This window comes from Vigna unguiculata, chromosome 11, assembly GCF_004118075.2.
Source record: "Vigna unguiculata cultivar IT97K-499-35 chromosome 11, ASM411807v1, whole genome shotgun sequence".
In the NCBI taxonomy this organism is placed as follows: Eukaryota; Viridiplantae; Streptophyta; class Magnoliopsida; order Fabales; family Fabaceae; genus Vigna; species Vigna unguiculata.
In genome coordinates this window covers 11,113,827-11,126,132 of record NC_040289.1, presented here as the reverse complement: position 1 = coordinate 11,126,132, position 12,306 = coordinate 11,113,827, and the positions used below count along the sequence as shown (strand labels likewise).

At 31.1% G+C, this 12,306-nt stretch overlaps 1 protein-coding gene across 1 annotated transcript; it reads right to left on the bottom strand.

Moving 5' to 3' along the window:
- Positions 1–1,799: 1,799 nt before the first annotated feature.
- On the bottom strand, positions 1,800–9,723 carry LOC114168181 (ubiquitin-conjugating enzyme E2 35-like). Its single transcript, XM_028052920.1, has 8 exons — positions 9,469–9,723; positions 9,062–9,089; positions 8,689–8,775; positions 3,640–3,698; positions 3,096–3,137; positions 2,951–3,024; positions 2,257–2,354; positions 1,800–2,158 (listed from the first exon to the last, which is right to left on the bottom strand). Exons 1-8 carry the CDS (start codon positions 9,502–9,504, stop codon positions 2,121–2,123), a joined length of 462 nt encoding a protein of 153 aa, XP_027908721.1. The 5' UTR covers positions 9,505–9,723; the 3' UTR covers positions 1,800–2,120.
- Positions 9,724–12,306: the final 2,583 nt, after the last annotated feature.

The window sequence follows — 12,306 nt, the reverse complement described above, 5'->3', positions numbered from 1 at the left end:
CTAATAATTAACTTTTTTCAAAAATCTAATTGACAATCTTTATTAAGATTTCTTTTATCAATTGCCAATGTATTTGAGCAAACTTCTCTTTAGACACTTTAAGAGAGAGAAAAAATATTTCTAAACTAAATCAGCTTATGTATAGATTAAAAATAAAATAAAATCACAAACCATTTAAGTAAGTTTCTTCCCACAATGCAATCATCATAGTAGGAAGAAATTTTTATTTGCTTATAATTAATCTTTTGTAAGAAAATTTGATTAGTTATATTTATGTTTCTCCTTTCGATTAATTTTTTACATATAAAACTCGAATTTAAAAAAAAAATAATAATGGTATTCTGAACTCAATCAGAACATCAACAAGTTGGTTGATGGTGTTAATTCTTAAAAAATTACATGTAATTAGGAAACAAAAAATCAACCTAATTAACTAAAAGCTGATGTAGTAAACACAATGAACAACTGCAAAAAATATTTTTTGTTTTCTAAATTCAATCAAACCATCCAAAAATATAATAAAACAGATCATGATTTTATTAGAAATTCAAGCTTGAGACTCGCACACTAAGTGAAAATAACAAAGTTGAGTTATTAACATATAAAATAAAGAAGAGCTAAATTAATAACTTGGTTACAAATTCTTGTTCTTCTACCTAACATTATGTGGTTGTTCTTTGGCAATCATCACATTATAGTTTAGATTGTACAATAATTTTTTTACCCTTTTCTCTTCCCATTGTTGACGAAGGAAGTGAGAGAGCATTCGATAAGAGTGAATAACTTTAGCATAACTATTAGAGGTTATTGCTTACTGTACCCCTAAAATTACTAATTGCACTTTCTAGTAATCAGAAAAGACTCAAACACCCTTCACTATCATTATCGCTGCTTCCATCAACAAAAGGGACAGAAACACTGCAATGAAAGAAAAGAAAAATGCAACTTTCAGAAAGCCCTTTCTAGAACACATTTTATGTAAAAAAACTAATTTTGAAAGACATTATATACATTCTGGAAATTTTATTGTGAATGTGCGTTGTTTTGTAGAAAAATGTAGCCTAATTAAAAATTAATGTGAATGATTATTGTCTTGTCTTACATCATCTATTTCTTTGGACCACACCAATTATTGTCTTCCAAAGCTTGCATGTTGCTTTTTATGTTGCCATTCATGAGACTGAGAGATGCAGATAAAGGTGTCAGTAAAAGTACATGCTTAGTCCATGGTAAGTGAAAAGACCTAACAAAACAAGTACACACCCATTATAACCCATGTTTGGAAGATCTTATTCGCACAATGCTTATTTGTGAAAGTGTTATCTACTAAGCCTATTCCCAATCCACTTTCTGCTTTCGGAAATCTATAAACCTGTTCATATAAATTTCTTTATAATTAAGAAATGTATAAAAAAATTATTCTCAAACTCACGTATAAAATTTCGTATAAATTATCCCAATTTTTAACTCTAAATCCATATCTAAACTACGTTTATGTGTAGAAATTTATCCTAATATACCCTTCCACTTGCGAGACTCATTTCTTATGAAGCAAGAGATCACAAATGAATTGTAATTGTATCTCTTGATTTCTCCTGAAAAGTCATTTTTTCTATTTAGAAAATCAAGCACCCTCCCTAACAATATACTTAAACTCAAGTATCTAACAATTATGTGCTTTAGGTGTAACAATGATATCAATTCAAATCTTTCTTATTGTTTTTGTAAAGAATGATAGAATGATACCAATTCACACTACGGACACAAACTCAACTATCAGAACCACTGCTATTGGTTACTAACTCAACAAATCATGCATGGTTCATTAAGATAAAGAGAACATAAAATAATTCGCAAATTTTGGCCTTTGACGTTGAGTTGAGAACAACAAATAACTTCACAGCCGATGATTGAAGCATGTTCTAAATTGTTAGATATGTAAAAGACAAAAACACGTCTATTCATACATGTTTCAAGGTATGGCAGCTCCCAGGAGAAGAAATTAACAGGTAACTGGAAGCTGCCAGGGATATTAACTCCGATATCATAGATCTGCTAGAATTCCAGTATAAAATGATGGTTACAATTGTTATTATGGAGCCATACTTTGAACCTTATCATCAGGCGTCACTAGCATATAATCGGGTCCATTCCTTCGCTGCAGATTTCAATGCCACATTTTAATGAGAACATGAAAGTAGTAAGAATTGATGCCATCATTATCAGCAAATTCTTTTATAAATCACAAAAATATACCTGTTTCAACAGCCTCAGCCTCATTAGATTTCCAATGCTTGGCAATGTTTTCAGAAAGTGGATCATCTGGGTTTGGTGCACTCAATAGAGCTTGAATACTAAAAAATGCCAACAACCTCATTATTTTATTACTCTTTCCAACTGATAGCAGATTAATAAAATAGTTTCCAATGACTTGCCCCACAACATTCCGCTTGCTGTGTGGCATTCTAGTTTGCCATGACAAGAGCTAACCACCCACAACATTTACTAATTCTACTGTTTCCTGTCTCCTAAATATTTTTCATACGGGAAAAATTAAAAAATAAAAGTTCATTTTTATTGTTCTTATACAAACTTTTGAAAACAGAATAAAATAAAAATAGAAAACATTCCTTCAGATTCAAAAAAAATGAGTCATAGTATGAGTGATTTAATATAAACGAAAAGTCTTACCAAAATAAATAAAAATAGAAAACATTCCTTCACAACAAAAGTCTTACGAAAATAAAAACGAAAAATTATTCTTCCATACCAGCAGAGTGATTTATTATAAGTTTTCCAGGTTTGCAAATTAGTATGCATCAGTATTCTTCTGTATATGCATGATCACATGTTTTAGGAGAAAAAATTAAAGTTTTTTAAAACCAACAAGTATTAGGCCTATACCACTTCAGAATAAACTACCATCTAATAGCCTAAAAGATAATAATACCTTAATAGAACAGTACGAATCTGAAGAGCAGGACTCCACTTGTCTTTCAGAATGTCAAGACATATTCTGCCAAGCTAAGTTAACAAGAATATGTGAGAAAATAACTACAGTAAAAAAATGAGAATTTAGGGAGAGTAAAATGCACCTTATCAATGTTCGGATGATATATTTTTGTTAAAAACCGAACCTGTGAAAAGCAATGCACATTTAAAACCATAATGGTATCAAAAGCAATAAAATAAGAGGACACTGGACAACCACACATGCCTTTCAGATTCTTGCTCAAGAGAATCACCATGAAACAAATAAACAAAAGAGTTGTAGGTGTACCTCTTCCTATTGTGAAACTTAGAATACAACAGTACCTCAGACCACAAAAGAAAGCTCCAAAAATATGACACCAAAACTTAAAAAGGAAAGATTTCAAAAGGAAAGAAAAAGGACATTGTTATTAATTAATGTGTGGATATTCGGGCTCTACAACTACTATGGTTATCTTTTATGGTCTGGTTCTCCCATTCTCATTATGAATCTTATCACAATAAACCAAACATCTTAAATTATAATCAACTGGCAGCTAACACTTCATAATTTAGTTTCGTTCATTTTGGTGTACAGGAATTCAGCAGAAACATAACAGCAAAGGAATATGAAGATACAATTGAAAAGAATAATATTTAAATAAATACCTTCGGTGCAGCCATTGGATATTCTTCTGGCAAAAATAGTTCTAGCTTAAATACTCCTCCTAGTAATACAAACAATAATACATGTTAGTCAGTATGAGCATGAAGAACATATTTAAGAAAACAATGGAATTATAAATACCATAGCCATCAGAGAGGTATTACAAAAAAAATAAGGTAATAATCATCCATCATTCCCAAACGCAGGATCGAGAAAGAAGAAACTAGCATCTGATCCACCAAAAAGAAAACTACTGCTTTACTAAACATTGTGGTCCGAATTGACATCCTACTTGGGATTGGCAGAGGAGGGCAAAATACAGTGAATATAACATAGAAATCAAAGAATACAATAAAAGAAAGCAGAAAAGATATCTCAAAGGAAAGAAAGAGGATAGAGAGAGGCCTTGGCTAAACAGAACATAACAAAGATGCCGTGGTTTGTTAAAAACAGAATAGAGGTAAAATCACCCTTGATCCCAAAACAGATGTGCAAAATAATAGAAAGGGTTTTGGGCAAACTGCAATGAAAGAAGAGGAGGAAGGTAGAGCCCCAAGTTGAAGTTGGAAACTGCAGGGCTGTGATAAAGGTTTTTGATTGAAGCAATAAAAGAGGTTGGAGAGGGCAGAGAGATTGTGAGACTACTAGAAGACCCGAATCACATGATTCCACAATCCTGATTTGATCACACTTCAGTCCTACTATAATCCCACCCAGGAGTAATCTTAAGGGCGACTCAGCTAGGGGCTGTGATAAAGGTTTTTGATTGAAGCAATAAAAGAGGTTGGAGAGGGCAGAGAGATTGTGAGACTACTAGAAGACCCGAATCACATGATTCCACAATCCTGATTTGATCACACTTCAGTCCTACTATAATCCCACCCAGGAGTAATCTTAAGGGCGACTCAGCTAGGTCAAGGGTAGCAAGATTGTAAGATTGTGCAAGGTCACGATTTAGATTGCAATCTTGACAGCATTGGTTGCAAATATAACCATAATCAGAATATACACAATTCAAAGAAAACCACCCATCCTCACAGAGTCACAGGTATACTACAATTCCTACTTTCCTATTTACATTATACTATTTTGGCAGGGAACGCTTCAAAATTCAAGATCCTGTGAATACAATCAAGCATAATAACATGGAACAAACAAGAATAAATATGAATAAGTGATTATACCCTTAAAAGTCAAAGGTTCTAAAAGTTGTTGCTAGATAACCACAGAAAGAAATTCAATTAATAAAGAGATACAACTTGCAAGTATACAGAAACAATTCCTCAACTGGTATTCTATTGTGTTTAAATCTCTACTAACAAATTTAACAGGAATGCAAGTACATATTCCAAATTGAAAACAAATCACAATAGTACATAGGAGTAGAGACCCTTTCCTAAAACCCAGCTTGTAAAGTTGCATGAGTTTATGATCTCAGCACCTCATTTCAAGTTAACTCAGCGACGGACTTGTTCTTTTAGCATACTCAGTGGAATCATGGTGGACTCATGTAACTCAGCCAAACTTGTAACTTCACAATAGAGTTTGAGTTTGTTTATTCTTTGTTTTTAAGTTACACAATACATTGCGGAGAAAGAATGAAAAGTTATTAGGGTTCTTCTGTTTGGAAAGTTTCTCTTTTCTTTTCTCTTTCTATGTTCACAATGGCACTTCAAAGGTTTGAACAAGAGTCTGCAAGGCAGAAGGTTGCCATCAAGACTCTCAGCTATCTATTCTTTTCCACTGTGCAGAAGTTGAGCAATTGCACAAGCATGATCTTCTCCTCCTTGTACTTTTGGCCATTCTCACTATTCATTCTTCTATTTTCTTTGCACCATTTGAATCACCACCAACTTTCAGTTTACAGTAGGCATTCTGGCCTAAACTTTCTGGCCTTTGAACTGAAATTTGCACTATTGCAGAAATTTAGGGGTGTCAAAGTGAGCCAACCTGGCTCACATAGGTTGGCTCACCATGGGTTGAACTAAAAATGAGTCAAGTTCAACCAAGCTTACTTTTTGGTGAACCGGAAATTTTGTAACCCGGCTCAACCCACCACAAGTTGATGGGTTAGTGGATTGACTAATTTAAGGATGTTTTGTTCTTTCAATTTACTTTATATATTTATTGCAGTACAATCAAAGTGAAATGACTTGATTCATTATTTTATAATACTACAATCAAAGTGTTCACCTATTTCACCAAACATTATTATAAAGATAGTAGTTGAAAACTAGTGTCAACCTAGGCAACTTGACAAACAAATAAATCAAACATCTAAGCTATTCAAACATTATTGAACAATATTATTTAAAAAAATTATATTGTCAACCTACACAATTAGAAGTAGTAAATAATTATAATAAAAAACTTACGAAAAAATTGTAAAAAAACTAATAGAGGACTGTCGTTGGTGGATACAAGTCAACCCACCTTCAACCCGCTCAAACCAATTTAACCCACAGGTTAAGTGAGTTGGGTTAAATTTGACCCACATTTAAAAACCTAAATTTTTTCCAGTCCACCCCAGCTCTAGCCTATGGTGAGTTGGGTCAGCTCACGAGTTGAAACCCATTTTGATATCTCTACTCAAATGGTACTTTCTCCTGGCACGGTTGAACATAGATTAAAATTTATATTCTATATATTTACTTTTTATACGTCCTATTTCTTAATTCTGCAATTCCTACATAGTCAGTACCATCTTATAGTCTAATATGTCTGAAAGTTAATCAAATTCAGCTAAGGGCAAAACAAGCAGTGTTGTTAAACTTGAGGATCCTGAGGGGATCAGAAAGACAAAAAGATCGTAACTCAACTCAAAAAGTTATGAATTAGAAAAACTTATATTCATAAACAAAAATTATATTTATAAACAGATGTATTATTAAAAATAATATATAAATGATAAAAATAATAATTATAATAATAATATTAATAATAATAAGTAATAATAATAATAAGTTAAGTATTAAAATATAATACATAAGTCCTCCATGAAAAGAACCAATAAGCAGGGATGATATATTTTTCTTTCAAAACTTGAGCCAGAAAAACCAAGCACCTTCCACTTCAAAATAAACTGGGCCAAAAACTACCTCATAATAGGATAGCTAAAAGGCAAGCAATCAAAAGAGTAGAATTAATAATTCCAAAACCATGTCTTTCAGGTATGAGTGCATAATCAAAACCTCTCCCAACTCTCCATAGTGGGAATCAAAATATGTATTCAATGAGGAACAAAAGATAAGTAAAGAGTATGCCTATCAAATATTTTGTACATCTTTTTTATTCCCTTCTGATCAAGTATTATAAATATTTCAACCATCAATGGCAAGCATTGCGTTCAAAAAGAACAAATTATCTAGAAAAAATTATGGAGAAAGAAGTTCATCGAATTGTTTAATATTTAGTTAAAACTGTTCAGCAGAATTGATAGCAGGCGCTGCATTTTGTAGGCATGAACAGCATTGATAAAGTTTGGTTATCAAAACATGTTCTAGTAAAGAAAAACTTGGCTTTTCTATTTAATGTACTGCTTATAAACCTACACTAAAGATGAACTAAATAGCAGCTTCTTTATGCATGAGAAAAACACCATACTAAATTTATCAATATGTTGGGTAGAAAAATAACATCAACATTCAAAAAAGTTAATGTGGATCTAGCAAGAAAAACCAATAATGTTGCCCTAAGGCATTAAATTTCATTTAAACCAGTCAGACTCGTATGTTTGTTGAAGGCTGCGGAGAGAGAAGGGGTGGGATATTAAATAAAATGTAATAAGCTATGATACACAGATACAATGTGTATCTTCGACAATAAGCTTCTAAAATAAGCGGATACAATGTGTGACCAATGTAATAGCTCTTAAAGCATAATAAATACATAAATGTAATTTGTGCGAATCCAAATTAAAATCACATTTCTTAAACATTGCCAAAGTAAAAAATAATAAATTATTGTCATCATACAAGTATTTGTGCTCCATAGGTTTGGATACTTCATCACAATGAAGTATCTTGGAGTATCAGTATCATATAAATAAGGGATACGTGAAACCAATTCAAGGTGCATTAAAGGTAATAAGAAAGAGAGTTTGGATTCTCTACTGGTTTTTCTCTGTTGTTCCTCTGTTGTGCTTTCAAAATACACTGATGGTCATTAATTTTAAAATTTTCAAATATATTAAAATTATCTTTAAAGTACCAAAACAGTGTCAGCAGAGAAAGCGGACTCTAAGAAAGATGCTGTTCAGAGACCTTGTAATTTCATGCTTCGTAACATATCACAAACAGTACACACAAAAGACCTAAAAGTAGCCCATAAATGGAGTAATAGTTTGTTTGGTTTTGCAAGAACACCACGGGTAGAATAATAGTTTGTTTTGATAGGCAAACAGGTCAAAACCACAGGAATAGTTTGGTAGGTTGGTTTGGCAAGTAGGCCACAAGTTGATTAACAGTAAACTGTCTGACTTGGCAAATAGGCCATAACTAGAGTAATAGTTTGCTATGCTTTAGCTAGTTAAATTTTGCATTTTCCAAACCAAAACCCATCTCTGTACATGATTGAATGTTTCAAACCATAATTGGATAACTTTTAATCTGAGACAAGTTAGGTCATGAATGTTGAAGAGAATCAACAAGAACATTGGGGATTTCGAGTAATATAGAGAACAACATCAATTCTATATATTATATTCACTTTTTTCAGATCACTTCGCTTCATATTCTTTTCAACCAAATCATTTTTATAAAATCATCTAAAAAAAACCTTGCAAACACTCACCCAAACGCATACTAAGGCAAAGACCGTGAACTGAAAAATTAAAAGTAAAAGGACGAAATTTCCATGGCAAAATGTCATTCCCAGAAACTGTAGAACACAATTGCTTACATGAATTTTCCAGATACTTTTAATTCCAAAAAAAACACTTGCCCTAATCTAGAGGAATTTTATTCCCACATTGCTTGCAAGTATATTTTAAAACAACAAGATATATTTAAACTATTAGAACGTAGAAAATAATGCTGTCAGACCAAAACTACCTTCGTAAGGTGACTGGGTCGGTCCCAGGATCATCACATTGAAATATCTCATATTGTCTTCAGATGGGGACGCACTAATTCCAGGTGCTGCATCAGAAGATCATCATACTATCAGAAACTGATAAAAACAAGTAATCAGCAGAATGAAAACAAAAAGCATGAAACATCGCGACCCTTGACTTGAATCTTTATCTAGATCATTAAATTACCAGGGTAATATTATTCCATATATCTAAGACGACACTAAATTAAGCTAAATATATACATAAGTGCTACTAATTCAACTAAGGATGAGCTTCTATAGCACTACAATAAACTGAGAACAAAACTTTAATATAAATAAACAAAGGTAAAGTTTGGAATGATCAGTTACCTGGCTCACTGAGCAAACGCTGCGTTTCCTGTTGAAATAAAGAAGAAAAAAATACGTTTAAAACATTTACAAAGATCGAAATTCAAATATAAAAATTCAAAAACCCAGAAATACGGTTCATTTCCAACGAATATTAAAAGCAAAAGGGTAGTTGAATCCCTAATGTTTAGCTCCTCAGACGTTTCAAATTTCATGCGTTTTTCATTTTTTTTTTCATTCTCGTCGCCACTGAATTTAAGCAAGAGGGCAATATTCAGAAATTCACACGCGATAACACAGGGCAGGGAAGAAGCAAAAAATCCAAGATGGAAATTCGACTTTCTTCCGTTTTATCAGCAACCGAGCCAATCGATTAGAAATGAAACTGAAATTAAAATTGGGATATGAATGAGGAAATGGATGCGAACCTTGATGATTCTTCGAGGGAGATTGCTGTTGGCCATTGTGGAGCTGGATTGAAAAGCGTGCAATAGGGTTTCTAAAGAGAGGAAGAGAGAGTTTCTCTCACTGGCATAGATGTACAAAGAACGCTGAGAACCGTTTTAACTTCATTTTCAAGTCAGAAAACCCTTAATTAAGATAGAAGAAAGTATTAAAATGAAAAAGCAAGGTTTAATGGTCTTTTTCATAATTATTTATTTAAATTTAATTTGCTGCACTAACTAAAAATAAAATAGAGAATCCAATTCTTTTAATATTTGAAAACATATCGATATGATTATTCTTACAGCGTCTTTTGCGATCACTCTTTGACGCACCAAGAGTTTAAAAATATACTAAAATATAATGATATATGTGTAATGTACGGGATTTTAAGAAAATTAAATATATTTGGCTCATCCCGATTCTTATACCCAAACTCAACGGATATATATATTTCTTACTTTTAATATTGATTAATTAATTTTTATAAAATAAAAAGAATTATGGTAAATAACATAATATTATCAAATATTTAATATTAAGTGGATGATTATTTTTTGATATCAAATATTTAGAAAGAAATTATAATTAAATATTTCACATTAGAATACCAAATAAAATTTCATGAGAATTAAAATATTTATTAAATTTACAAACATTAATGAAAGCTAGTTGATAAAATTTAAAAATATTTTAAAAAAATACAAAAGGAAAACAAATATTCAAATTAAAATATATTTTAAAAGTTTGTTTAATTCAATTTTTTAAATGTTAACAAATCTCTTATTTACACATTAGTAAAAGTTATAATACATCACTTAATCCAAATCATGCAAATAACAAAGATTAAACTAATAATAATAAAATGTTAACATAAATATTGTATCTTTTGAACATCAATATACATTGCATGGTGATAAAAGATATTCATGACAATTACATTAAATTTTTATATTATAGTAAATAAAATTTATTAATACAATTATAGTGACAAAATCACAATATCATAATGAGTTAAAATATAAAAAAATTATATAAAATATATAAAAATAGTATTATACATATAAACAACAAATAAAAATATTAAAAAATTATCAAATGTATGTCTCAAAAACAATTTAAGAGTCTATTGAATGAAGTCGCACAAAAGAATAAATGTATAATTAAATGTATGATAAAATGAAAAATACTTTAGAGATCTAAGAAAATTTTTCAAATATCAACAGAGTCAATGGTTGAAAAACAACGAAAATTATTTTAGCGAAATAAAATAGTTCCTCAAATGAAACAAAAATTAATAATAATAAAGTAAAGAAGATAATTTTTTTTATATTACCTAGTAAATAAAAGGTTTATGTTATTGAACACTTAAATTGAGAATGTTAAACATTCTCATGTGAAAGAAAAATATTAATTGACTATGAATATTTTAATAATTTAAACAAAGACGGGATATGGCAGAAACGGGTATTATGGCAGGTATGGGAACGGGATGAGGCAAATATGTACATCTTGATACTCATCCTCATCCCCAATTGAAAAAGTCGGAGATTTCCCATTACCAGTCAATATGGGGATTCTCCATCAAAACGGGAACATGTTCGGGCAATTCCCACAAGGATAGGTTTATTTGTCATCCCTAGGTTCCACACACAAAGCTAGCACTTTGGAATCAGATCCAAGAAACCCATAATCGGTTCCATTTCCTCCTTGAAGCACAAATTTGTTCCCACACCATGTGCATGGCAGCCTGCATCATCCCATTCGTCAAGTTGCATGAAGACTGAACCATAACCCAACTCTGTTATGGATTCTTCACCATCAACCATCTATATGGTGGCACACTCATCACTTTGCCTTAAAGCGAGGTTATTTAAGTAAAATTATTGTAATCACTCTCAAATCTCCTCATTCAAGCGAGATTCAAAAACAACCCTAATCTTGCAATTCTTCTCTTTCCATCAACTCACAATTACTACAAAGGAACACAAAGAATCTTGCAAAGCGGCGCTTGCTATTCTCTTTGAATAGTAAATTCATGCAAAGGAATACAACCTAAGTGAAGAACACATTTATATTATTTATTATTAATGTATTCTTATTTACATTATTTACTTATTTATTTTTTATATTTATATTATTTATATTTATTATAATTTATTGAATTTTATTATAAAGTATTATTTTATCATTTATCTTTATTGTAGTTTCATACATTTTTTAAGTTTTACTTGAAATATTTATTGAGTTTTATGACACTAAAAAATGATTTTACTAAATTCAAATATTTATTAAATATTTCAAATCTTTTAATTTTTTAAATTTTCAATACATTAATATTTGCATATATATCATGTTAGTGCTTTATTTTATAACTTAATATTGTTTATTTAATAATTAATTATTTGTATTGTTTATTATTTATTATTTATTATTTATATTATTAATTATGAGTTATTTATTATATATTGTTGTTTATGTTTATTAAGATTTATGTAAAACCCTCTTATTTCAGCCCAATCTTTAAGGGCTACCCCAAGGTCTAATGGGCCTAAGGGTTGGCCCATAGGGAGCTAAATGACCCAAGACCTGCCCTAACCCACTCATTCGTATCATTTCAGAAAAATAGTTCTCCCTTACTTCCCCTTTGAGCAGCTGTGAAGTTCTGCTAGGATTCAGCCATTGTTTCTCATCAAGTGAACTCATATCAGTTCTCTACTCTTCGTAAGTCAGCTTCCAACTCATGCTCTTGCTCCATTCTGTTCATTCTTCGTAGTTCCAACTAGGGTTGTCTTAATGAACTCGTTTTAAGCTCATTCCAC